Source organism: Solanum tuberosum, unplaced genomic scaffold, assembly GCF_000226075.1.
Source record: "Solanum tuberosum cultivar DM 1-3 516 R44 unplaced genomic scaffold, SolTub_3.0 scf00251, whole genome shotgun sequence".
NCBI classification, from domain to species: Eukaryota; Viridiplantae; Streptophyta; class Magnoliopsida; order Solanales; family Solanaceae; genus Solanum; species Solanum tuberosum.
This window is the reverse complement of record NW_006239173.1, coordinates 452,436-480,435: the sequence shown is the minus strand read 5'-3', so window position 1 is coordinate 480,435 and position 28,000 is coordinate 452,436. Positions and strand designations below refer to the sequence as shown.

The window sequence follows — 28,000 nt, the reverse complement described above, 5'->3', positions numbered from 1 at the left end:
GTTGTGGGGGGGGGGGAGTGGTAAAAATATTAGATTTTGAGCTGGTAGGCCTCCAACTCATTAAAAATTTTTTGGGGTAAAATGGTGGCGCGGCGTGCCTGCAGTGAGTCTACAGTGCGCCAGCCTGGGGAACTCCTAGCTTGGCACATCATGATGAATCGCCATAATTTATTTTTACATTTATGACAACCATGCTAGGAGCAAAACTCTTGCGTGCCTTGCCTTCTATTAAGAGAATAGGTCCCGAAAAAGCGGCCCACCTTTCATCGTCTATACCAGCTGCCACGCAAGAACCAATAGAAAGGATTTCGACACCCCTCTCCTTACAGTGAAGCCAAGTGAAGTGGCTGAACGCCCCTCTCTAGATAAGAAGCAAAACGCGCCATCACCTACAACCCTTTCCTCTGCCGGGGAGTTCCACGAAATGAAAACGGGCGGCATCGTTGTATGATCCACTTTTGTTACCCTGGTTTATATATCGGAGTACTCTTATGGCCGCCATAGTCAGTTAGGTGCTGTAGGCAGAGGAGGCCCCTTTCCCAATCAAAGTTTTCCCCCCTTAATTTGCATCCGAATATGGAGTAAGGATGAAATCAAGCGCCTGCCAAAGCGCTCAGGAGTTTTCCTCATGGCGCGATGCGCCTATGGTGCGCCAACTTGGGGTACTTTTGGAGCAATGCGCTTGCCGAAGCGCATATAAGTTTTCCTCCGGGAGCAGCACGCCTGAAGTGCTCCAGGCAGCGCACAAGTTTTTTGATATAATACAAAGTCACCAAGTTAAATGTGGAAAGAATGGAAAGCTATATATGAAAAGTAAAACTACCCGATGTTCAAAATCATGTGCCCAATACCACGGGGATCTCCAAAACTATGTGCCCAATACCATGAACTACCTAAAACCATGTGCCCAATATCATGGGCTATTTAATTTATTTGTGTTTGAAATATTTCTTCCAACTTTCAATGTATTAATAGACCGCTAAAAAGTGATTTGAATTAAATCAAAATGATGACCAATAAAATTGAATAGTATTTTGTTTATATGCAAACAATTGTGACGAAAATAAGTGATAATTGAAATTAACTGAAATTATAATAAATTGTTAAAATTCTCATATTTTCATAAAGAACGATTATTTATCGACAAATTGTGTTAAAATGGTTAAACATGTGTAAAAAAAATTGTACTTTGTGCTATTTAACGAATAAGAAGCCTAAAAGTATTAACTTTGAAAATATTAGTTCAAAATTGGGTGTCAACAATCATCCACATGTAGTATCATGCAATTAACATGAAATCAAGCACAAGTCAAATTTGAACATATTCAAAATCGGACTTCTTGGTCTTCGACATCCCATTTCCTTAGAAAGTGGAAAAGGAAAATTTGGACTTCTTGGTATTTGCATCCCATTCCTTGGTACCCAAGGGCATGACTTAGTCTCAATGAAGTGGTCGATAACCATGAGGTCTCAGGTTTAATTCCTAGTGGAGGCAAAAAACATTAGGTGGTTTCTTCTCATCTGTCCAACCTTTGGTGGATAGAGTTACACGTTACTGTGTTGGTAGGAGGTAGTAGGTACCTCATGGAATTATTGAGGTGCGAGCAAACTGGACTGACATGAGGAAGCTTTGGTCCTGAGTTTTCTTCGTAAATTGGACTTGCCTCTTTCATTTCGATGCCCTAAAATTTCTCCCTTTTCCTTCTCTCCAGTTAAGAATGTCAATATTATGAAATACTAAATATTGCAAGAATAGGTACCTTGCAATATGGGAAAGATTTGGAGTCCCTGTAATTTGTGTAACTAGGAACAGGAAATAGTTTCTTTTCCCTTCTGTATTACTTGTAAATGCTTATTTAAATCTCAACATGCTTGAGGAATCAAGAAATTCATTCTCCTTTCCTTTACATGATGCCGTTGCCGAGGGTTTGGGTCCCTTGACTGTTTAAAAGTTCTTCCCTATTTTGTTCCCAAAAGAAAGAGGGTTTGTGTTTTACGTGCCATCCATCATCTTCGGCAGAGTTTCATCCACCGGCTCATGGGTCTTTTTCTTGCAACCTTCCTACCACGATCACTCTATCAAGGTCAACCAAGTCCCTTGCTTCATCTTCTCTTTCACTTTCTATTGGGTTCGATTTTCTTTCCCAAACCACTTTACTGTTGTTGACCGGACCTTGAGTTTTTTCTCCCATATAAATTGCTTCTTTCCTTTCTAACTTTTTATCCTCGCTGTTCAGATCTTTCTTCTAGTTTGTCATATTCACAATTTCCTAATATTGACACTCTTAATGTCTCCAACTCTCGCATAATATGTGATTAGAATGGTATAAGTCCAGCCCTTCTCAAATTTAGGCGAGAAGTAGTAAAAATGATGAATGTCTATGTTGGAAGTAGTCGCACATCTAAAGACAACCAGCTATTAGGGCCATTAAAGTGATGAGGGCCAATGGGGACTCTTAGCTATATATTTTTAAATGGGAAGTTTCAATGCCTGGTGAAATGTTACAGATTAGTTTGAAAGAAACTGTCTATCCAAATAATGGAAGAAGCCTGTAGAAAATGGGACTATGGGAGTACGACATAATCTTCGAACTTTCTCTACTTTGGTTTTGGTGTCAGGATTCTGTTGGGTTAGGACCAGTGCAATTCTTTTGGTATGTTTTATTTGGAAATTTGTTCCTGAGATCATGCAAGAGCATCTTGTCTTAAATGTCTTAGTGTTCTTATAAAGTGATAATGTACTATTTATTCTTTTCTTTTCCCTCAATATTCTTCCTGGTTCAGCTGCATGACAAAATTTGAATGACTATGTTGTTTCATTTGATTGCTTATATGCAGGAAGATGTCAAGGATTGGACAATAGATGTTATAACTGACGCACTAACACGAGCTGAAGAATGTGCTAAACGAGGATCGAACTAAGCTTTTAAGTCGATAATAGTGGTAAGCTAGTTTAACAACAATTGCTTTTTATGTACTAGAAAGGCTCTTCAACCTCAGCTGCCCATTACAACATACCATCCTTCTACTATCAAAACCAGAATACATCACTTACCAAGCTCATGCTTTGAGGCTCCCATAGTCTCAATCTTGTCTAGATAGAGTTGCCCTGAGAAGAGTCAGAAGCAAATCCGGTTCTCTGTTTGACAATTTCTTCAGGATTGGTTTCCAGTCATCATATGCACTATGCATGTCAATAATTTCATGGATTGTTGGGGCATTCTCTGAGTCCCCTGGAAAATTTGAGGAATCCACTGTCTGCAGCATAAGTTCCAAAAGCACAGATACCACTTCTGAAGATGAGGAAGTATATAATCGAAGAATGGCCTTCATAGCTCTAGTAATCTGTTTCTTAGAACCTGAGACAAATTGTTCTGGAAAAACTCCTAAGACATTCAGCATTCCAGATATACTGATAGTAAAGCACTTTGGAACTGTGTCACAGACAATATATACCCGTCCCTTCAAAAAGCAAAAATCCAGTATGAACCACTTCATGAATTAAGAAATCATACACGACTTCACAGAAAGCAACTCTATACCCTAATTACTATGTCAATGTCAGAGTTAGACTCTAGACAGAATTATAAGAATATAAACAAATATAAAAGATGCTAAATTCAACAGTTTATGAAACCTTGAAAAAATCCCAAATGGTGGCAGCTGATTGCCGAACAGCCCTGAAATCTGCCGCGCGAACACTTTTAAATCTCAAAGGACACACTAGTTCATCTCACTCGCTAATGTTTTTTCCTTTTATGAATGAACTAACATGCTAACATTATCGGTGCATAAATTTGACATTGTACTGATGCTTTATTAGTCACAATGTTTTAATGCTCATTTTTCAATAAATTGTTGCAGGTCATTAAGGTGGATATAGCAAATCAGTGTCAAGTGCCAATACTTTCATGTGCAGAAGATTGTCAAAAGAAGCTCATAAAGTAGACGTAGGAACTCTGCCAATGAACCATGAGGTTATAGATCTGAGGCTAAATAGAATTACCAGAAGTTTTAGAATATGGTAGATTCCCAGAAATGAAAGGGAGAAACTTGTTTCTAGCACAAAGTTGCCCAAGTCTCATTCCTGTATAAGAGAACAAAATTGTTGAAAAAAACCCCAGAAAAATAGTAAATGTATGACAGAGAAGAAAGCCATTTTTTTTATGACCGAGAAATCCGTCTGTGACTCGCCCTTTGGACCAATCATAGCCTTCTAAACTCGGTGGATAATGGACCAGCCCATCTATCCTTCTCCACTTAAATATTGGGCTTCGCTTTGCATGGTGTGGGGAGATAGCCAGAAAATTTGCATTAGTTATTTTTTCTGAATTGGATAAAAATAAAAAAATAATCCCAGTGAAAACATGCATGTAATGAAAACTCCTAGAAAGATAAACTATGCCTTCCTCCGATTTGTCAAGTTCTCTTTGTCTGAACCTTCACCGGTAATGAGGGGTACTTGATCTGGATTCTTCCTTTGTTGGTCAGTGACTCCACATCATAACGGAATATGAGACATTTCTCAATGCCATGATAAAGTCAGGTTTCAGCAGTTTCACTTCCAAAGGCAAAGGTCATTCTTGGCAGGGGTCAAGATCCCACCTTGAACCAACTTGAGGTAAATACTCAGATACGAATCCTCAAAAACTGTGAAGTCGTGACGTCAGATCATAGTATTCTTTGCGACCGGCATGCTGGTTGATCACAAGGACAGTGTGCCCCCCCCACCCCCACCCCCCACCACGTATAGCTGATTTTCCCACTACTGATCAGGTCATGAATCACGGTCCTCAACTTCATGCATGCATTCATCTGTGGTGTGCCCTTTCTGGTTCTGATGGTAGGCGCACTTCTTTGGGTTCAACCCTAGAAGTGGATCCCTTGATGGGATGTAGGGTGTCTATGGCCTAAAGAGTTTGATAAATAAGGGCACATGAAATGACTTCGGGACCCAAGTCATAGTCCCGAAAGTACACTTGGAGGGTGATCTTTCCATTCCCTTCTTTAAGTCGCCTTAAGAAAGGATCGCATCATCAATTTTTTTTTTTGGGTTTTTTCTCAGCAACTTCAGGCTTAATATCTTCAGGAACAGTGACGTTAACCTCTTCCACGAGGAAATGGTATTTTTCACGCAGCTTCTTGATCTTGATCGCTTTGTCCTCTTTCTTTTTCAAAGTTATGGCTATCATTTCATCAACCATAGCCAATCTTCCTTTTGTGATCTCAATCTTTAAGTCCATCGTAGCGCTCTTTGCTAATGCAACTGCATTGGCAAAGTCCACTTCTATGGTCTTTTTCTCAGCTTCTTGAATCTCTTGATTGAGCCGGTGCAGTTTCAACATCAATTTCACTTCAGTCTGTTCAACCTCAATATCTTGATTTTTGTCCATCTTGACAACAAATTCAACATTTCCTGAGATGATTGCACTCTATTACAATTTGGCACTACATGCTCACTAACACTGCTTTTAATGGATACAAAAACCATTGTAATAATTTATATTGATTCATTCTCAAAAATATTTATGTTTTGTTTTGGACTTTACCCTTTGAAGAGCAAAAGCAACAGATGGAGGAGAAGAAGAGAAAAGAGAATCAGTAGATTTTTATAGGAGTAGTATGTGAGTTTTAGTCCTTTAAGTTCATCCATATTGAATATTTCTCATTATATCTTTTTGTCCAAATATATATTTAACTAATTATACTTTTAATCCAAATATATTGCTCATATTATACATTAACAAAAATATACTCTTAATGTTGACAGAGAAATACATCTAAAGTTGATAATCAAACTCCTAAGCTTATGAAAACTCACCTTTTCAATCAATTATTTCTCTTTTCTATGTTTTCTTTGGATTAGATTGAAACAACATAAATATTTTTAAGAATGAATAAATATAAATATTTGCACATAAATTGTACAAATATTTTTTGATTTCATGTCTATGCTATAAAAAAAAGTAACTGAAAATGGTTAGAAAGAGTAAAATACTGGACAAATGATTTTTCTGGCGATAAAAAGAGAAAAACAAAAGGATCATATTAAATTAACGGGATAAATTTTTCTAAAGAAATTAAGATATTTAGTTAGTTTTTAATTTTGAGTTTGATATATATATATATTTTTTTTGGTAAACGTTTAATTTTTATTTTTTTTATATTTAAATCCCGGATAACCCGCAGCCGCAAACAGGAAAACTACGGGAAAGGAGCAAAAGAAAGCAGGAACAACCAACACACGACATTTGCCCGATCATCCCTTTCTTCTCCCACCACTGCTCTGCGAAATCAAGTAAGCCCTCTTTTCTCTCTCTCTTTTCTTCCTTCTTTTAGCCACAGTCCCCCTCCCAAATCCTTTGTGTATTGAATAGTTTCATCAGCTCATGAAAGCATTATGAGGCTTTTAGGCTGGGTTTGATTTCCTTGTTGCTTATTTTGGTGATTGTTGAGCTGCGAACTATATAATTAACACCATTTCTGGGAGGGTAATACCGTTGCTTAGATGTAAAGTAGACAAAACCACCATGGGTTGTGGTGCACTGGTTGGTGGGAGTGCTTCACCCTTAACCAGAGGTCTCGGGTTCGAGCCCTGGATATGTAGAAAATCATGTTGGGACCGCCACCCCCGAATGGACCCTGCAGAGCGCGATCCAGATTTAGTCGGAGCTCCAATGTGGGCTACGGACACCGAGTGGGAAACCAAAAAAAAAGAAAAAGATGTGAAGTAGACAAAGTGAACTTATTGCACACAAACTGTTCGATAAATTGCCTGATAGGGAAATGAGCATAGCTTGTTGGTAAAGTCTAAGTAAACGAGTGTTAGTGGGAGATTCATAGGAATAAATGTGGGGTAGTTTGAAATGTTGTGGACTGCTTGGTCAGTTCACTCGAGCAGGAACTTGTAGCAACTGTGATTGGTCATAGCCATTTTACTGAATAATTAATTACCTGCACGACTGTCCAGTTCATTTGAAGTTAGAATGATTGATGAGGAATTATGAATGAAGTAAGTTGTCACGTGAATTAAGTTCAAGGATTTACTACTACACCATAATGTCAGTACTTGATGGAATTCTCGAAACATCGAATTCGTCGTCCTTTATATATGACTATAATAATATCTCTCGTATATTGTTTCAGAGTCACATCAAGTTTGCTGGTGCTTATGGGCATTAGATGGCCGAGGATTCTAACACCGAAGCAGCTCTCACAAATAATACTGAGTCAGAAGAACCCACTAAAAGCACTTCAATTTTTTGACGAAGCAAAATGCAAGTATCCAACTTACCGTCACAATGGTCCTGTTTATGGCACTATGATTAATATTTTAGGCAGATCAGGTAGAACAACTGAGATGAAGGGAATAATTAATCAAATGAAAGAGGACTCCTGTGAGTGTCATGACTCAATATTTGTGAACGCCATTAGAAGCTATGTACAAGCTGGATTAACAAACGAAGCCATTTTTCTTTTTAAGTCTCTTCCGGAGTTCAATTGTATAGAATGGACAAGATCTTTGAATACTCTTTTGGAGATATTGGTAGAAGAATCTAAGCTAGAATCTGTTTATCAGTTATTCCTTGAGAACTCTTGTGGATGGGAAGTGAAGTCTCGGGCACATTTCTTGAATTTGTTGATGAATGCTCTTTGTAGAATGAAACGCTCTGATCTTGCATTGCATATTTTCCAAGAGATGAGTTACCAGAACTGTTATCCAAACAAAGAGAGTTATAGGATCTTGATGAGGGGTTTATGTGAAGAAAAGCGGCTCAATGAGGCTACTCATCTATTGTACTCAATGTTCTGGAGGATATCTCAGAAGGGAAGTGGTGAAGATGTGGTTGTCTATCGAGCTTTATTGGAAGCGTTGTGTGATAATGAAGAAGGGGAGGAGGCCATACAAATTCTTGGTAAGGTATTGCGCAAAGGACTAAAAGCTCCGAAAAAATGCTACAAGCAGATTGATCTTACTCAATGCCGGAATGGATCAGATACAGAAAATATGAAAGTTTTGATTAATGAAGCTTTGATAAAAGGCATAGTTCCCAGTTCAGATAGCTACAGAGCAATGTCTGTTGACTTTTATGCCGAAGGCAAGATTGATGAAGGTAACAAAGTGCTCAAGGAAATGCATGACAGAGGCTTCAAACCGTCAGTGGTGATTTATGAAGCAAAGGTAGCTGCTCTTTTCAGGGATGGCCAGGTTGACGAGGCAATTATGGTCATTGATTGTGAGATGGTGCAAAAAAACTGTGTTCCGAATATTAGATTGTATAATGTAGTTATAAAAGGCCTATGCCATGAAAGAAAATCTACTTGTGCTATTAAGTATTTGGAAAGGATGTCTAGGCAAGTAGGTTGCGTGCCAAACTATGAAACTTATGAAACTTTGGTAGATGGGTTATGTGAAGATGGTAAATATGTTGAAGCAAGCAAGGTGATGGAGCAAATGTCAATTAATTCCTTTTGGCCTAGAGTTGGAACTTTGAATTCTCTTATCCGAGGTCTCTGCCAAGTAGGTGATTTACACAGTGCAATTATGTGTTTGGAGGACATGATCTCTCTAGCCTTGACTCCAGATATCCATGTGTGGCAGTCATTATTAGGTGCAATCTGTTGTGAAAACGGTATGAATGAGGCTTCTTTCAAGACACTAGAGCAGCTACAGACACCTTAGCATAGTCTATAACTACAACTGTATTGCTGGATTCCCCCTATTTCTTTTCTGGTAATAAACCTTTTTTGCTCAACACTTCCAAGCCTTTCTTTTCTATTTTCCCTTCTCCCTAGCTCTGAATTCTAATTATCTGCCTTGATTCATTTGGTAATATAATTATATGCTGATATGTTGACCTTAATGTCCGTGCTTTGTTTAGTAGATTCAAGTCGTTGCTTATTCAAGGTGTACATTCACCAAAGAGGGATAAATATCTAGCTAAGCTTATATATACAACATAGATGATGTACTTTTAACTAACCAAATAGAAGTTAAAAGTTGAAATAATTACTTTATAATGTAAAATGTAACGAGTTCTATTCCTGGATGGACATAGATTAGAATTTACTACAAGGTTATTTTGAGGTAAGTGGAAAAGCAAGGCAATAGAAAGCCAATTTCATTAGCTAACAATGAGGTTAGCAGAAAAATAGAAATTAAGTTTTCTAAAAGAGCATCCTATGCATAACTCCATCCAATAAAAGACCGATTCTCGTTGTACATAAATGCTGAGGGGGAAGTCTTGGTTCAGACACTTCTTAATAGAAGGAGATTGGTCATGGGGTTAATGAAGGATAGAATATGTATTTTTGAAATCTAGATGCAAGAGCCCCAGGTGCATGTACCGCTTGAGAAGATATTGAACTTCCTTATGGTTTTAGCTTGAAGATTCCAAAGAGACGAGGTCAACCTCTGAATTGCTATATAGGTCTATGATAGGGGGTGTTAATTTTCTGTAGATGAATTAAGATGGTTGATATTTATCCAAAACTCTCCAGCTTTTGGGACTTGAAAAATCAAAGGCAGTCTACTCAATTATAATATTGAATTTAGGCAGTAATTCACATGAAAATACTCTTTCAAGTAAGTTGACAGGAGAGAATAGGAGGCAAAAAGAGGATGGTGTAGTATGTGCCATGAATAATAGGAATTACTCTTAACCGTATGAAAACGTATATCCAGGTTATGCAGTTGTAAGAACTAGCATGCATGTGACTTACAAAAATATGAGCAGAAATGTAGGGAGGCGAAGTGGATTGGAACAAAAATGTCCATACATGTGCAAATTGAGATAAACAAAAATGGTAAAGATTAAAATGCAAACAAGATTTCAAGCTACATAATGTGATCCTACTGAAATTTTTGTGTTACGGTTGTTAATGCTGGATAGATGAACGATACGCCTCAATCACCTGATGTTATCATCATAGACTTCTAAATGATTTGCATATGAGAAGATTTGAACCTTAGCAACTGCAGTGATTGTGAGACTTCCAAGTATATTCTTCTTTCTTTTTGATTACCTATATATTATCATGTGTAGCTTCACCAAGTTTCATTACTTTATTCACAGGATACATGATGAAGCATTTTTACAATCCATTGTTCGCATTCAGTACCAGCCTTTCAAGGAGTCTTCCGTGTGTTTCTCGGAATCACTAGCATACTCTAAATCTTTTCAATGTTATTGATAAGGATTATTGAGGCATCATATTTATGTTTGTGTTTCTTTGGATGGCTAGTATTCATGCTCTAAAGTAGTCTCTTATTTGGCAATCCTTTATTTCTTACCAGCTGGGTTATGAACAGCTTGGTATTTAAGGAAACGAGCTGAAGACATTTTTGTGCTCTGTTGTACCATTTCAGTTTTGCTTCTTTTCTTTCCACAATTGGAGAAGATATGGAAATTTTGTTACAAATTGAGGAATTTCTGATTGGAAAACTTGAAGTTCGTTCTAGCATTTCTCTTCAAAATCTTCCTAGGTCCTTATGTCCTTAGTTGAACTGTTTCAGTTTCCCCTCGAGATTTCAAAACAAAGATACAAACAGATTGTTCTTAAGATTCAGAAACGTTGAAATGAGATGTAGAAAGCAATATTTCATGATCTTTCTTTTGTGTGTGGGAGCCTGGGAGGTATGTCCGAAAGAAAGTAAGAAGAATCCTTTTCGGTTGATTAGGACGAAGTTCCTTAAAAACCTCCACCTTCTTTAAAATATGAACAGTTCCTATAGGTTGAGCCCCTTTTTCGAGGAAACATAAAATAGCAGGCACATTTAAATAAGTTTGATTCTTTATCAGATCATAAAAACCCACTTTCCAAAGATCTTTTCCTTCTCTTCGGGATCAAACATCAATTGCAATGACAAGCTAACTTGAACCTGGATTCCAAATGAACAAATTCAAACTTGAAAAGGATCTTCCTCGAGGTAGAGCTTAAATCTTGAGTCCTTTTACTAGAGATGGACTTCTCTTCTGTAGGACAAACTAACTGTGAACAGTACTTTGTAGATATCGCGAACAACAATTAACAATGAAGTTGAGAAATGGGGCAAAGGTATGCAACACCAGTAGTAATATATTGCTATGGTTTTTTGTCTTTAACCGTGAATTCATTGTATTTGGGAGACAAAATCCGATTATGATGATCTCTCATTTAATGTGGTTCCCTCTAGATTTAAAAGTTGTGTAGAGGTTTTATAATTAGTTTATTAATTGGTGTCAACAATAAAAAATGATTTAGCCTTTTAATATCTTAAAACGAAGTAAATGCACTATCTAATCAATGAATTATGTTTCCCAAGTTTTTTCAGAAAAGGCATAAAAACTAAGTTGCTCGGGCTTTTCACTTTTGGTGCCGCACTTGTGCGACACGACGTGGGATCCGTACTCGATCTGGTCAACTAGTTTTGGATACTTTGACCAAATTCGAGGGTGAAATTCTGGATTCAATGATTTTTATAATCAGAACAAATACTAATGTGAAATTGAAGAAAATGAAATACCTTGTATATATAAATCTCTATTGTACTAAAAAGGGCGGGATAGAGAGGGACGGACGGACATCGAGGATCTATACAAGCACCTGAATTATATGTACTAAAATTATGCTAATGCTATAGACTCATAAGCATCGGAACATATACCAAGACACATACTGAAACATAAACAATACTATAGAATCCTTAGTGATTAATGGAGAAGAGTCTTCAGATCCTGTTGCAATCAGATATGAAATTGTGGATTTTTATCAGATTTTGTACAAGGAGACAGAAAGTTGGAGACCATCTTTAAACATCTTAGATGTTCAAACAATCACAGAAGAAGAACAAATATTGTTGTCTAGAGATTTTGAGGAGGAAAAAGTTTTGGAAGGAATAAAACAGTGTGCTGTTGATAAAGCACCTGGACCAGATGGCTATACAATGGCTTTCTTCAGTGTTTTTTGGGAAACTATCAAAGACGATGTGATGCAAACCTTCCACAAATTTCATGCTCATCAAAAGTTTGAAAAGAGTTTTAATGCCACATTTGTAGCTTTAATTCCAAAGAAGGTGGGGGAAAATGAGCTAAAGGATTTTAGACCTATCAGCTTGATCACAGGGGTATACAAGATCATAGCTAAGGTGCTGGCAGAAAGGTTAAAAAGGTGATCAGTAAGCTAATGGCAGAGAGGTTGAAGAAGGTGATCAGTAAGCTAGTAAACAAGCGCCAAATGGCCTTTATCAAAGGAAGGCAAATCATAGATGCTGCACTTCTAGCTAGTGAGTGCATTGATTCTAGAATTAGAGGTGGAATCCCTGGACTGATGTGCAAGCTAGACATTGAGAAGGCATATGACCATTTGAACTGGGAGTTTCTAATCAATGTCCTAAGGCAGATGGGGTTTGGGTGGAGATGGTTAAGCTGGATAAATTTCTGCATTAAAACCACTCGGTTCTCCATACTTGTAAATGGAGAACCAGTTGGTTTTTTTCCAGCAGAAAGAGGCCTGAGACAAGGGGACCCACTATCCCCCTTTCTATTTATCTTAGCCATGGAAGGTTTGGACAGATTGATGAGAGTTGCTTCTCAGAATGACTGGATAAGGGGCTTTTCCATAAAGAACAGGGTAAATAATACAATTGAACTAACACATCTTTTGTATGCAGATGACACATTGGTATTCTGTGAAGCTGAGCAGGAACAAATTTGCTACTTAAGAGTGATCCTGGTGGTCTTTGAGGCTTGCTCAGGATTGAAAGTAAACTGGAGAAAGAGTAGCATTTTTCCAATTAAGGAAGTGCAACAGATTGAGGATCTTGCAAGCATCTTGAAGTGCAAGATAGAGAAGCTCCCAACAGTTTACCTTGGTATGCCTTTGGGTTCCGAGCACAAAGCAGGGAAAATTTGGGATGGCATTATTGAGAAAACAGAGAAGAAATTGGCTATATGGAAATCTCAATACCTATCTCTGGGAGGTAGAGTTACATTAATTAACTCAGTTCTGGATTCTTTACCCACTTATGTGATGTCCCTCTTTCCTATTCCTAGTAGCATAGTGAAGGGTTTAGATGCACTCAGAAGGAACTTCTTATGGCAAGGGAACAAGATAGAAAAGGGATTCAACCTGGTGAAATGGCCTGTAGTACAACAAAGCAAGAAAAATGGGGGGCTGGGAGTGAGAAATTTAAAAGTAACATGAGCCTCCTCTCAAAATGGTTGTGGAGATATAATCAGGAGGAGCAGGCTCTATGGAAAGAGATAATAATTAACCACAAATATGGGCAAGAGGATTTCTAGTGCACTAGTGAAGTTAATGAAACTTATGGAGTTGGAGTGTGGAGGACCATCAGAAACCTTTGGGAGAGTCTAAAGAACAACTCAAAAATTGTGGTGGGTAGAGGAGACAAAACAAAGTTCTGGCTAGATGATTGGTGTGGAAATGGGATTTTGAGGGACTTGTTCCCTATTCTTTTCTCAATATGCACAAATACCAACAGCAAGATAGAGGAGATGTGGTCACCACAAGGTTGGAATATAATATTTAGAAGACTGCTAAATGACTGGGAGATTGATGGAATGGTGGAGTGTTTGGGCTTGATTGGTGGATTCCCAGGTACTACTCTAGAGCCAGACAGATTAGCATGGGGACATCACAAAGATGGGGTATTTTCAGTGAATAGATTATACAACTGGGGACTTAAAAGATGTGCAGGAAGATCCATTGGACCTTGGAACACAATATGGAAAAGTGTGGCTCCTGCCAAGGTGAAGTGTTTCACTTGGTTGGTTGCTAGGAAAAAATGTTTGACTCATGAGGCAATGCAGAAGAGGGGCATCAACATAGTATCCAGATGTCTCCTTTGTAAAGAAGCTCTGGAGACTAACAAACACTTATTCATGCACTGTAAGGTAACTGCTCAGGTGTGGGCTCTGTTTACAAGCATAGCCAATGAATATTGGACTATGCCTGAACACACCTCTGACCTTCTTAGCTGTTGGATCAAAAGGGGAGGCAGCAAAAGTCAGAAAAGATGGTGGAGAACAGTTCCAGCATGTATATGGTGGATTATATGGAAAGAAAGGAATCAGAGAATTTTTGAAGGAAAGGAGTGTACAATACAGAAGATCAAATGGAAAGTAATTACTACTTTAGGTTTTTGGTGTAAAGAACAGGACATAGAAGAGGAGTTCCAATTAGTGGACTTCATAGGATCTCTGTAAGTATTTCTTTTTAGTCTTTTCCTTTTGTTGTAACAGTTTTTTTTTTTTGGAGGTGGCCAGCATAGCCCTTAATGCTGAGGAATATAAAAAGTTACCAGTTTCAAAAAAAAAATAACAACAAAAGGGCCCATTGGGCTACTTTACAACTGAAACGAAACTAAGCCTAAGAAACCTCTAAAGAGTTTGTATCTGAGAATCTGACAACTTGTCGGGATAGGGCCCCACATACCTATTTTAACCAATGTATATACCTAACAAAATATAGGCTCTAGATATCTGCTAGATCTAGGTATAGGTGGAGCTTGCATTGGTAGAATTGTAGCTCCCCCAAAATAGGGATATCAGTACTTATAAAACATGTGCTAGTATGTAAAGCAGATTGAATAACAAATAGACATGTAAGAATGCTCAAATGAATCAACGTGCCTTAATGGCGAACATGCGACTTCAGGTCATGCCTTAATGTCGAAAGAGGTTTTAGCTTTACATACCTTACTTAGGGACATACTATCTTACGTCGTGTTGTCAAATTCCTTTGTTAACAACTTTATCTATAACATAACATCATATAGGGTAGTATAAAAGGATAACCAAGAAGCACAACAAGGCCGAAAACACAATAATAGTTCACAAGCGACAAGCTCAACAACTACGATAGATAAATGGTGTATCACCACACCCTTCTCTTTCTCTACTTTCTAAGTGCGCTCATGACTTACCTATGAGGTCAATACTACTCCTTAATCCTTAATCCATAAAGAATCAGCCTCTTAATCATCCAAAACTTACATATAAACTTGAACTTGTGGCTTCCGAACACCACCTCGTGAGTTCTTTATTAAAAGGTGTCAAATTCTCTAATAAGCTCATAGATTAAGTTGGAAGATAACTCTTACAATCAATGACTATAGGAGATCATATAAACAGCTACACCATATACGTAAGCAATTGAGGTATTTCATCGAACACTTGGTGAGCGACAAGCTTGCAAGAACTATAAAAAATCATGTTTTCTCCACCTAACCTTTCATTTCATCGTAACAAACTTACTGCCCCAATACAATACCATCCACCCCTCCTTTAATCAATACAACAACCAACATAGTCTTCTACAAACTCCCTCCTCTCCAAGTACATCAATTACAATGGGTAAAACACGGACTCACAACTTCCTATCACCTTCCCATGAGTCGTACCTGTAAATTATACTTAAAACATCTTTACCACTATATTCATGGAGATAGAAGATGAACCATACCTCTATGACAATTAAAACCAATCCCTACACTTTGTATTTTTCGAGAACCACACCTTTTCCTTCAAGAAAATACTTAGATAAGTATATATGTATGATTGATTCTTGAAGAAATCAACTTACCTTAAGCTTGGGAGGATTGGAGATGATCAAAACACTTGAAAACAGTACAAATATGTTTTGGAGTAGATGGGAAATGAAATCCCTAAGTCCAAATATAAAAACAACAAGTTTGGCTGACATTTCCTAAAGTGCCACATGTCCTGGAGTGATTGGGCGGCGCACATGTCTGTCAATGAACATAACTTTTGACTCCGAAGTCGTATTCACAAGCGATTTGTTTTGCTGGAAACTAGACTCAAATACCTTTCATTTGATAGGTTGTAGGCCCTCTAATTCCTTATTATTCGGAGATATGCTCGTTCAAAGTCAGATGATAAATGAGATCATTTGAAATATTCCTCCACAATGAACCTTTAAACTTGATCCTTTTCTTTAATGATTTCTTTGGCCTAGAACTTGGGTTTAACACTTCAAATGACTTAATATAAGGGTTACTTGGTATTCTTAAACATTTGCAACAATATTCTCCCAATATCACACCGATGCATCGGCACTAGTCACAAATATATTTTAAGTTGCAGGGTATTACATCCTATTACTCCCTGAACTTAATCATCAAGATTGCACTGATTTTTGTGTTTAACCTATCGTGTCTAATAAAATGATGTTATTGCATAGTTAAGTACTTTTTTTGTACTGATTTTATTTCTATGATGCTGCATCGCTCGTTTTGATATATATAAAATTATTCTTGATATTTTGCATAGGTTTTTCCTCATTTATGAAGTTGTCAAACTTGTAAAGTTGGTATTTTGCACATGTTTCCTTCATTTATTTGGTGTATAAAACTTGCAAGTTCTTTTTCATGCCATTGGATCAAAATTGCAAAAAAAATTAAAAATGCACCGAAACACAACTAAAACTAGACCAAAAATCCACCAAAAAATGCACTTAGATAACAACAATTCAACAAAAACTAGACCAAAATAATTCAGGGCTTTAAATAATACGGATAAATTAAGTTCGGGGAAGAGGGGTTATAGGATTCTCACACAATTTGGTCAGGGGGCAATCCACCAAATCAAAGTTCTATGAGACTAGTTTCTAACGCGCTAAACCATTTATCCATATGACTTAAGTATAGAGAGATATTCACATTTTTGTGAAATTGCACAAACATGCACGTGAAGTGGGCCCCTAGGTCGATGGAGGTTTACAAATATCATCTTCATCATCATTTATATCTTTTATTCCTGTTAAAATACCAGAAAACTAAGAGAAAAACACCTAAAATCATCCTTAGATATTGATGATCCTAGCCCAAGTCCTTCACAGAAGTTGTATCTGTGGCATAATAAATATTAAAACAAGAATAACAGTTTGATATCTTTATAACACTTCCTGTTCTCTTTGATGTTAAAAGTTTGCTTTCACGTAACATTTTATTTCCCAGCTCTAATTCATGCCAATGTGTGTGACCATATGTCTATCTCTGTGTTTGTGTTTGTTTATGTGTATTCTTTTTTATTTTAATGATGTGTGAGACAGCAGTTCTCAGAGAGCTGAAAGTATGTTTATCATGTGGGAAGTAATCAACAATCATTAATCAATGCAGCTTAAGGAGATGCAACCAAGGTATTCATCTTTGTTAGACATATGAGAAAATGCATGTTTATATTTTCGCCCTAATAATGGTGGTGCATATATTTTCCCAAGTCCTTACCTAGATGGATCTAAAATCATGTTAATTGGTTAGTCCAAGTGTCCAACAAGATCAATGGAATCTAGTTGATGTCCAGAGTTGTGACTAAAAGTGCTGCAAAAAAGGGGTTTATGTCTGTACTATAGAGGTATCGAGGAGGTTTGTGGATTAAAACTAAACCCTTAGAAAAATTATGTAAATAATGGATAAGAGAATTTGGGTGGAGTGTTGGTCAATTAAGAACTCTCACGTTTAGAAAATGAAAGTTGCGGAAATTAGGATGTTGTGGTGGATGTATGTGCATACTAGGAGAGATAGATTAGAAATGAAGATATCTGAGACAAAGTTGAAGTGGTCTCGGTGGAGGACAAGAAGCGAGAAGCTGCGAGGTTGAGATGGTTCGGGCATGTGAAAAGGAGATGCATGGATGCCCTAGTGCGGAGGTGTGAGAGGTTGGCTATGAATGATTTCAAAAGAGGGAGAGGTAGGCTGAAGAGGTTTTGGGGAGAGGTGATTAGACATGACTAGTGTTGTGAAAGGCGATCGCCTTGTCGCCAATGGCGAGGGGCGAGACGACCCTTCATCGCCTTTTAACTTTGTGGCGAGGTGATCTTCAAAAGGCGACACCATGGCGAGAAAGGCGACTAATTTATGGTTTTAAAAGTTAAGAGGTAATTTTAAGGTTTTCGACAAGACTCCTCGGGCGACCAGCCAAATTTTTCCGGCAACTCCAAAGTCCAACCAATATGTATTCTTATTTTCTTCTTAAAATTTCTTCTTTCTCTGTTTCTTTTCCTTCTTCTTCAGACTTCCGAGTCACTTCTACCTCTGTTTTTTTTCTCATTGTTTTTTACTTTTGTTCTTTTTTTTCTCATTCAAGTTCTAGACTTTTAGTATATACTATCTATTTTCAGTTTTTGAAGTGAAATATTTGATAATATGTTCTTGCTATTGAGATTTTGATTATTTATATATGCAATTAAATATTTTAATTTTTTGGTATTAATTGGGTTGCACTTCATAAAGGCAAGCGCCTCGCCTTGTGGCGAGGCAGACCCTTGTCTCCTTTTATCGTCTTTCGCCATCCAAACCACTGGACATGGCATGATCTTAGATAGGAGGTTGTGGAAGACACAAATTAGGGTAGAAGGTTCGTAGGTAATAGATTATTGTCTCGTTTACTCTTCCATACTAGTAGTCTTAGTAGTTATCCCATAATTTCTTGGCCGTCGTTTTCTGTTACTATCTACTCTCTCTTCTACTTCGATTTTTATGGTGTAGTTAGTTCCTTTTTTAAAAATGCCTTGTCCTGCTTCCTATAGTATTTTGCCATGATCCCCCACTTCAGCTATTTCTTTTTCGATCTTCTTTGATATGCTTTTCCTTGAGTTGGGGGTCTGTCAGGAACGTCTCTACCTCCCAAGGTAGGGTAAGGTCTGCGTACACTCTACCCTCCCCATATCCCACTTGTGGAATTACATTGCATATGCTGTTGTTGTCAGTTTTTAACCCAATCATTTGATAAGAGCAAGAATTTGTTGGGATGCTTCAAGATGAGTTGCTAGTTACTAATCTAGGAAGGCGAGTAACCCTAGAAGCTCCGATCAAAACAACTAAATGCTTGATGGGGAGTGTCAAATAATGAGCAAGACATGAGCCCATGGGTGACGTGTGATGCTAAAAGTATGTCAGCTGGGACATCCAGACAAGATATGAATGGTGGGGTGAGGACGGGGTTCTAAGCTTTATGAATTACTACTCACCTTTACTTGAGGAGTTCTTATAGAAGCTTGACTTGAGTCTAAAGAATAAATCTTTGTTTTATGGCCATAAAGTGGTTAATTAGGCTTAGCTACCTGAGGTCTTTGTCAAAATAAGAAAAAGAAAAGGCTAAGTCACCTGAGGAAAAACATATAGGAAGTGTTCGTTAGGAAGATACCTACGCTTTTAGAGGTTGAAACTTATGAAGCACAGACACCAAATATAAGCTCACTGAGTCAAATCAATACTTTTAGGTCTTGAACATGCCTTAAACGCTAGCCTAATGTGCCTGTTTTCCTGTATTTCTGAAATTTTGGTTGTGTTTCTCCGGACTATTTGTACACCGGGTTTCACTGTAGTTATGGGTTACTTTGGGGTTCCCCCCTCTGCTGTTCTGCTTGTCCCAAGACTGTGCTTTGTTCTGAATATGAAAGAGATTTGGACATTTAAAATTACATGTAGTTCTTTTTTCAGAGATATGAATCATAATACTCTCTCTATCGAGTTTTCAAAGAAAATTATGTCTAGCACATGCAATGTTCTGCTCCCTAAAAATTTGAAATTATTCAGTCGTAAAGACCTTGTTAAGTATAGACTCTTACCTATTCATCAACAGAGACGAACAAAGGTTCTGAAAATTCAAGAAAAGAGGCTGAACCTTTTTTGTTAGCTGATTGTACCAACAATGAAGTTGTCTATTTGAAAATTTGTTATTTGTAATGATTTATATGGTTATTGTAACTTCATTTATTTTCAAATTTTCAGCCAAAGAAGGTAGAAGAGAAGAAGCAGTGACACCACCAAAGGATGTGATGCAGTGGTATGAAAAATTCTTGGTAGAGAGCGCTTCCCCCAAATGGAGCCCTACCCAATGCAAATCCAGATTAGTCGGGTTCCAATGTGGGTACTAGACACTGGATGGGAAACCAAAATAAAAAGAAGAGAAGAAGCAGTGAATATAATTACTCACACTTAGCTTTGTTGGGGGTATTTTCTCAGTATTAGATCAACTACATGATTTCATTACAGAGTTCTAATTCAGAGAGATGAATCTTCAAATAGGGGCAAATCTATCTATCTATCTATCTTTTCTTGTTGGATGTATGTTAACAAGAATATTAGATTTGTACTAGATCATGAACATTTTGTCCATTGTGTTGTGAGACTTTGTAAATGCTTCTCCATATTTCTCATTTCCGCAAAAGAATAAGATATCATTGATGCTGCTAAAACAGTTTTCTCTGCTTTATGGTGTTCTAAGTCGCGCATTTTCTTCTAGATGTTTAGTACCTTCGGTAAACTTTACTATCCACCATCACTTTCTTTGGGAATCTTCTGAATGTTCAAACTTTTTCAAGTCAACCTGCTGACGAATTATGAAAAAAGAGAAATAATTAATAACTTAATGTAACAATGGATGGTATCCAATGTGGGTACCAGACAGCAGGAAACCAAAAACAAAAAATCTTCAAACCCTCACAGATGGCATTAGGATGAGATGAGACAACATTATAAAAACTTCTAAAGAACAATAGTCATTATTACCACTAAAGGCCATCTTCCCTTTGGTATTTATAAAAAGGAAAATGAAAAGGCATGTAATTTTATTATTTTTGCAAATCAATCAAATAAATGCATGTGAATTTCTTTTTGATATGTTAAAACTAATGCATATGAATTGAAGAGAGCATGTTTTAATTGGGATAATACATAAAATTCCCCTGTAATTTTGCTGAAGTCCTATGATTAGAGGTGGACATAAATATGAAGAATTGAACGGAACCCAAAAAGTTCATTCTTTGGTTCGGTTTCACTTTTTTTTTAAAATTAAAATAAAGAAAAACTATCTAATAAGACAAAATAAATCCTAATTTATTCTATAGTTTGAAATAATTATATTGTCTCACTTATTAATAATTTTGTACCAGATACACCACGTCTTCGGATTTCAGGTTGTATTAAAGATACTAGATATATGTATCTTTGATACCAAATATATTCTGAAATACAGATGCATTTGTAGAGAGACAAGGAGATGGATACGATGTATCTGAAACAAATTACACCTAATTTAACCCATGTATCTCGTGAAGAGAATGTGGTACGAAAGGTAATTTAGAAAACTAAAGTGAAGGCACATAATTTGGTCCGAAACTAGTGAGATTTGTGTTGTTTTCTCTTAGAAATATTAGGTAATTGTAGAAATCCCACTAATTTAGGAGCTAATTACTTAGATACACACTAATTTGCAATATTACGTAACTTGTCATATTTTGATGCGTCAAGATATGAAGAGATACATGCATCTCGGGATACATAGGCTAAAAATTAGGTGTAATTTATTCTAGATACATTGTATTCAAGTGGATTTACATGTATTAAGGATACATGGATAGATCTCGCTCGCCTCCCTCTCGTCTTGCTCGCGTATCCCAAATACATGTGAATCACACCAGATACATATATCTAGTGTGATTCACACATATAATAGATACACATATGAATCTCACTCGCATCCCTCGTGTTCTCATTCACCTCCCTATTTCAGAGTGTTTGGTAGGAAAAAGTATATAAAATTATTAGTTAGTGAGATACTATAGGGATAATTAATAAATGTGGTAGGAATATTTGTGTAATTAGATTATTTTTTTCTGTGTAATTAGGTAGTTTCTCCTTTAAGAAAAGAACTTCGATATTCGATTTGATTTCCGATTTTAGGTCTCTTATGAATTAGAGGCCCAAAAGCTAGCAGTAAGGCCCAATCCATTAACCCAAGCCCATCCCTTTATTTCCCAAGAGAGTGAAGGGCTGAGGGTTGACACGTCTGAGTGAGAGAGACTGAGGCTGAGCACCACCACCACCAACTAGCGGCAACCGGTGACCGGCGACGGAGATTCCATTCTCTCTTTATTAAAGGTATATATTTTCTCTCTTTATTTCTTCTAAGTTTCGACATTTTCTCTCTTATCTCTTCAAGCCAGTTCCCTTGCGTGTGCGTGATCGATAGTTGGCTTGAAGTGATTTTTTCTTGCGTATATATAGAACTTCTTCTGTGATAGATTAGTGCTTGCTACCTGTTCGATGGATTGTTTGTGTGAAATCTTGTAATTTCCCCCAAAAATTAAAACTTGTTTTTGCTTCAATTGATATTGGGCTCCTCGGAAACATTAATGTTTTGGTTTGGAAGCTTATGGAGTGACATTTATCGGATAAAAGCCAGAATTTTTAAGAATTAGTAGGAAGCATGAATTTAGTATCTGTCTGGAAGTCAGAAATTGAAGCATTGAGATGATATTTTTTAGGAGGTGGAAATTTCTGGGCCTGTTTGGTTTGTTTTTATTCTTATACCGTGGACATAATAATTACATTAAGCAAATGACTTCTATAATAAAATAATTGACTATTTTAAGATAGCAGCATATCTGGTTAGGATTTTGAACTTTTCTAACCATGGATCTGAATTCCTTAAGAAGTGAGGTTTCTTAACACCTATAATGGGAACCGTTGTATGCCTTGAAAGAAAGGGGTACTTGATAAACCAAATCCTCTAGCACTGGAAAATAGACTTAAGAACCAGCTCGGGATTTCACAAGATGGTGAAACTCTGAGCTAGTTCTTGACTCCATCCCCCCCCGCAAGAGGACTTGGTTTATCAAATATGCTTTTCTTTTGAAGTATATAGTGGTTCTCATCTATGCGTTCAAAAATCTTAAATTCTTCAGGAATCAAGTGGAGAAAAGTCGAGCATTTTCTTCCATCTCCCCTTCATTTTGTTGTTTTCTAGGTTTCTTAGGATACTGCATGCAGTACTTTTTAAGACAATACAATATCATTTTGTGATGAGTCCGCTGAGAGAGTAACTACTGTTGCACAAGTATTGTTGCAGATGACAAAAGTGCAAAGGTGGAGTATATTGAGTAGTTAACTGGAACGATATTAGAATATCGAAGAGTCATGTCATTATGACGAGTAAGTAGAAGAGCAATAGTAACTGCAGCTTAACCTGCTTGATTTTTGTTTTTGGAATCCACTGATTTCAAACTGACATCTGGAGGAACATATTAATCTTAACATCTACATAAATAAATTTAGAATTAACAAGGGAAAAAAAACTGTAAAATTAACAGCAATTGGTTTTCATAGCCTTAAACCCACCTTTTATGAGCAAAAATGAGATCCCAGAGTTAATTGTCCACACTTGGCGTTCTCATTTCTTAGTTAAAGAGCTAAGATACTTAAAGGAGGAATAGGGCGCCAATTTTATTTTATTTTGGTTGAGAAAAGTAAGGTTCATTAGTTAATAGTTAACACCCAGAGAGTGTTGCTGGTAAGCAAAATCGCAATAGTTAGTTAAGAGATAATGAAGTTAATCATGCTGTCCAAGTCAGTTATAGCTTTTAAATTGCTTCAAAGAGACAAAAGATAGAGTGACATGTTTCAGATGATGCAAGGATCTCCTCTTTCCTTCGAAGAATATGTTTCTAGTTTTTGGTCTATCTAATCAAGTTCAAAACTAGTTAAGAGAGCTATGTCCGACAGGGTTGGGCTCATCATCCCAAATTGAAAATGAAAAGAATTGGCAGTGAAAGGCTGGATCCTTTTTTTCATCAATTGTAGTATCTATGCGGCAATTCTTTTAGATTTACAATCTTATTTCTATTATAAGAAATGAGATTTTAACCCACTTTAAAAGATTCCTTAAGATCATAAATATGATAGTTTTCAAACAACCAAGAAACAAAGATATAAGATTATTAAAATGATGAGTTTTCTGACAATCAAGAAACAAAAATAATGATAATGAGTTTCTGTTGGTAATTTCTTTTTCCCAGTCATAGTATACAACATTATAAAAGGTAATGTGTTGTCCACATAATTGTAAAAGGTAATAAATGGGACATTACCTCTCTTGATCTGAAATGAGACATTATTTTCAAATATGTTTAAGAGGAGCTTGCACCCAATGAGTGTGGCCTAGTGGTCAATAAAGTGAGTTTGAGAGCCATGAGGTTTCAAGTTAAATTCTACCAGAGGCAAAAGCACTTCCTTAGATCTATCCAACCTTTGATAGACAGAATTACCCGGTACTTGTGTTGGTGGGAGGTAGCAGGTAACATGTTGGGATTAGTTGAGGTGCGCACAAGTGGGTCCAGACACCGATGGTATATGAAATATTTTTTTAATAGGAGCATCAAAATTTTGGAGAAAATGATACTACCTAAGAGTAGATTTGGAAGTGTCTGAAAATGATCAAATCTTTATTAGTCGTGCTCTAAACTTTAGGGGTTCTTGCTTGTCCATAATTACCTTGATGATACTGGTTCATTGTCAGTACCCCTACTGGGGATTTGGCTTGATTGTTAAATGAAGCTCTCAGGAGTCTGGCTAAAAAGAATTCCCCTTGGTCAATGAAAGTAAAGGATAAAAGCGAGTCACCTTAAATGATCTGTCAAGTTGTAGATCTTGCTTAACTCCTTTTGTTTTTGTTGTTACTTGATTTGTCACTTAGCTCTATGAAGCCATCATATAGAAAGTTGCTTTTTACTCAACTTTAGCCATCTGTTACAAGTAATACTAATTAGCTCCAGGGTGAGAATCAAAACTGCATTTCTTGAAGATGAGAAGTACTTCCTGAATGTTGAGAGCTTTATCTGAGAGATATTTTCATATTTCAGTTAACCTCCTTGATGATACTTCTTTTGATATATCTTTATTTCCTCTAGCAGAAATGGTGATTCCTCCACCAGTTAGACCAGACAGAGTGCTGAAGTATCTCAAACCTTACGTGCTGAGGATGCATTTCACAAACAAGTATGTAAATGCTCAAGTAGTTCACACACCAACAGCAACAGTGGCTGCTTCAGCAAGCTCACAAGAGAAAGGCTTAAGGCTTGCCATGGTAGAATCAAAAGAAAATACTAGAGACGTTGCTGCTGCAGCAAAAATAGGTAAGTTGTTGGGAGAGCGGTTGCAGGCTAAAGGAGTTCCTGCCATATCTGTTTTCTTTAAGAAAGAACAAAGATACCATGGAAAGGTCAAAGCAGTTATCGATTCAGTCCGAGAAGCAGGCATAGAATTGGTTTGATTGGATTCCCTTTTATCTCCCAGGCAAAGGATTATTATGTTTTATTAGCTCTACTTGGACAATTTGCTTGCCTCAGTTCTTGCAATTTGCAATGTATAAGATGTCACTTCTGATATTCCCTGTGTTTTGAAGCTTCTATACCAAGAACAAGGTTCATAGCATCCTCGGCCCCCACATGCGACGTATTTTTCATAACAAGAGTTGCCTGATACTTGTGAATCCTATTCATCATTGGGTAGAAAGTTCATTTAAAAGCTTCAAAAATCTGAATTTGATTACTTGTACTCCTGGAGCATTAAATAAAACGTGTTATGCTATTTGACATTTTTGAAAGCTTTTTGGGCGCTTAAATGTACTTTGCATAGCATACAATGAGCAAGGATGGGTTTAGCACCTCGAAGGTATAGTTCAATGAGTAATGTAAATTAGGTATAGTTTAAGTATGAAATTAGTAAAATGTACTTAATAGTTTAGGAGCGTGTAACACTTGGTACAAAGTCGTCTTTGTTAAGGGGTAAGAGTTTTACCCCTAATGCGAGATTTTTCTGTGTGAATTCAGATTTGGTTGGGTTCGTGGGTACCAGGCAAAAAAAGATGAAGAAAAAACACTTGAAAGATAAAGTTTAGAGATAATGTAAATTAGAAATAATGTAAGTATGAAATTAATATAAATGCAACACTTTGGAGAAATGTTAAATTCATTATTTTTTACAAATTTGATTAGCATGATACAATTTTAAAGGCGATACCATTTTTTCATGTTCATTTGGTATGATATTGATATTGCTACTCCCAAAATCCTGTTGGGAGTTCTACCGCGAATGAGCCCTGCAGTGCGCAATCCAAATTTAGTCAGAGCTCCAATGTGAGCTCCAAATATCGGGTGGAAAATCAAAAAATAAATAAAATATATTGCTACTCCTTTTGTCCCTGTCTTCCTTTCCCCCTTTTTTAGTCTGTCCCATAAAATACATATACATATATTTTTATATATATTTGGTAAAATTTCCAATTTCACTATTTTACGTGGCCATTTTAAAATTACAGGATTTACTGAAGAACTACGCACATTTAACTAAGATTACATAATGTAAAAGTCTATCATCATTTTTTGAAAGAAGTATTGAAAACACTTCTGAATTTAATGCAAATTATTAGTTTCGTCCCCAAACTATTGACAACTTTAAAAGCATCCCTCTACTTCACTAACTAAACTTAGATACATCCCCATGTACCCTCGATCTGCGACATGACATAACAAGTGACTCAAACTCTTGTAAGAGAATGAGACTCTTAATAATAAGTCGGGAGAACTAAGAAGTGTTCAAAACATCCCTAAACTTGACGATGATTCAGGGGTGTATTTCACTCATATTGCAAGATCGGAGTTGTTTCGAAATTCAGTTAGTCAAGTAAAGGGTTGTTTGTAAGACTACCAATAGTTCAGAAATCAGGACGGAGGGAGTAATATCTTTGCAACTGGGGGCATTCACGGGTCTGCTATTGATAGAAAACTAAAAATCAAAACCAAATCAATTTAATTGGCTTTTAAATTATCAAAATCAAACCAAATCAAACCAAATACAATAAATATTTCTCGGTGTGGTTGTTAATGGTTTCAATTTAGTTATTTGGTTATTAACCATACACAAAATTCAAAAAATGATTCATTCAAAAGAGGGAAAAAGACGACAATTCATTTAAAACGAAAAATAATTAGAACGACTAATATTACAGAACTTTAGAGCACTAAATTTAGTGTGAATAAAGCTTGTAAATTCTCCATTTTGACATAGAAGAAAGAGACTCTAACATTCCTAGTCCCACCAAGAATTGCCATAGACACTTATATTATATATATAAACCAATAAGATAAATGTTCTCGTCTTGATTGTTTTTGCTTTAATAAATAAAGGGAAAAAGGACAAATATATCCCCAAACTATCGTAAATGGTATGCAGATACCATCCGTCATACTTTTGGATATTGGTGCCCCTGTCGTCCATAAACTAGAACATATATACCATTTATACTAACAGACATACACGTGTCACAATCTTATCCACTGACCTGACATTTATTAAATATCGGATCGACGGATAAGATTGTGTCACGTGTCCCTATTTAGTCTTACGTTAGAGTAAAGGGCATACATGCTCTAGCTTTTGGACGGCAGGGGCACCAATGCCCCAAAAGTATGACAGATGAAATTTGCATACCATTTACGATAGTTCGGGGTATATTTGTCCTTTTTTCATAAATAAACTATAAATAAAAATTGTTGAAACTATATATAAGATATTTAAAGTTGTTTTTAAAAACAATATATTATGCATGTATAATAATAAAATATAAATATATGATTTATCGATTCAGTTCGATTATTTCTTCAATTTTCTTTAACAAAATCAAAATCAAACCAAATACTATCCGTTTCTAAAAATCTAAAACCAAATCAAATTCAAACCCGAATAAAATCTATTTATTTAATGATTTAGTTGGATTCCTCAATGGGAAAATTACCAATTAAGTCATAATATCTAACATAATTAGTCAAAATAACAACACTTTAAAATATTTATTTAAAATGGCAGAATGACAATATTTTTATAAAATAATATGTATTCAGATTTTAGTATTTAAAATTAATTTTATTTATGGAAAGAGTCCTATATTGGACCAAATTATATACCAATAACCGTTTAAAGAAAAAAATTAAACCAATACACATTAACCTTTTTCAACTCCATTCACGTTTCTTCCCCACTTTTCACGTTTCTTCCCCACCTTTCACGTTTCAAGTTTATCTTTCTTCAAGGTGATAAATTGTTGTTCATTAAGAAATCTTCTTTATTGTTAAATGAAATCTATTTATTAATTCAAGCAGATTTATCGATTGGCAAAGTAATTTCCATTATCCATTTTTG

At 36.4% G+C, this 28,000-nt stretch overlaps 4 protein-coding genes across 8 annotated transcripts in view; 3 read left to right on the top strand and 1 right to left on the bottom strand.

Annotated features, from left to right (window-relative positions):
- Nucleotides 1-4,166, top strand: part of LOC102599632 (uncharacterized) — a 12,120-nt gene extending 7,954 nt beyond the window's left edge. The window contains exons 3-4 of the mRNA XM_006357590.2: nt 2,839-2,943; nt 3,865-4,166. Of these exons, the coding sequence (XP_006357652.1) occupies nt 2,839-2,922 (84 nt within the window). The 3' untranslated portion in view covers nt 2,923-2,943; nt 3,865-4,166. The remainder of the gene's footprint in view (nt 1-2,838; nt 2,944-3,864) is intronic.
- Nucleotides 2,931-4,105, bottom strand: LOC102599090 (uncharacterized). 2 transcript variants are annotated; one of them, XM_006357588.2, is made up of 2 exons: nt 4,007-4,105; nt 2,931-3,374 (listed from the first exon to the last, which is right to left on the bottom strand). In XM_006357588.2, the coding sequence occupies exons 1-2, from the start codon at nt 4,083-4,085 to the stop codon at nt 3,085-3,087; spliced, it is 369 nt and encodes a 122-aa protein (XP_006357650.1). In that variant the 5' UTR covers nt 4,086-4,105; the 3' UTR covers nt 2,931-3,084. The 2 variants fall into 2 exon arrangements, with proteins under 2 accessions (XP_006357650.1, XP_006357651.1); XM_006357589.2 differs by having other exon boundaries at nt 2,932-3,359.
- Nucleotides 4,167-6,159: 1,993 nt separating the features above from the next.
- LOC102598656 (pentatricopeptide repeat-containing protein At1g05600) lies at nt 6,160-20,213 on the top strand. Of its 3 annotated transcripts, none has more exons than XR_001474762.1 (3): nt 6,160-6,298; nt 7,147-8,734; nt 19,754-20,213. XR_001474762.1 is itself a non-coding variant. In XM_006357587.2 (2 exons), exon 2 carries the CDS (start codon nt 7,172-7,174, stop codon nt 8,681-8,683), a length of 1,512 nt encoding a protein of 503 aa, XP_006357649.1. In that variant the 5' UTR covers nt 6,160-6,298; nt 7,147-7,171; the 3' UTR covers nt 8,684-8,858. The 3 variants fall into 3 exon arrangements, 1 of the variants encoding a protein (XP_006357649.1); XR_368132.2 differs by lacking the exon at nt 19,754-20,213 and adding an exon at nt 10,077-12,143; XM_006357587.2 differs by lacking the exon at nt 19,754-20,213 and having other exon boundaries at nt 7,147-8,858.
- Nucleotides 20,214-21,788: 1,575 nt separating this feature from the next.
- LOC102598083 (50S ribosomal protein L18) lies at nt 21,789-25,284 on the top strand. 2 transcript variants are annotated; one of them, XM_006357586.2, is made up of 2 exons: nt 21,789-21,904; nt 24,712-25,284. In XM_006357586.2, the coding sequence occupies exon 2, from the start codon at nt 24,717-24,719 to the stop codon at nt 25,071-25,073; it is 357 nt and encodes a 118-aa protein (XP_006357648.1). In that variant the 5' UTR covers nt 21,789-21,904; nt 24,712-24,716; the 3' UTR covers nt 25,074-25,284. The 2 variants fall into 2 exon arrangements, with proteins under 2 accessions (XP_006357648.1, XP_006357647.1); XM_006357585.2 differs by having other exon boundaries at nt 21,790-21,904; nt 24,715-25,284.
- The last annotated feature ends 2,716 nt before the right edge of the window (nt 25,285-28,000 follow it).

Bases quoted from the DNA above. Each gene is read 5' to 3' on its own strand.
- LOC102599090 (XM_006357588.2), bottom strand. From the start codon at position 4,085: ATGAGACTTGGGCAACTTTGTGCTAGAAACAAGTTTCTCCCTTTCATT. The intron at 3,375-4,006 runs GTAATTCTATTT...GAGTTTTTCCAG, and splicing joins ACCATATTCTAAAACTTCTG to AACAATTTGTCTCAGGTTCT.
- LOC102598656 (XM_006357587.2), top strand. From the start codon at position 7,172: ATGGGCATTAGATGGCCGAGGATTCTAACACCGAAGCAGCTCTCACAA.
- LOC102598083 (XM_006357586.2), top strand. From the start codon at position 24,717: ATGGTGATTCCTCCACCAGTTAGACCAGACAGAGTGCTGAAGTATCTC.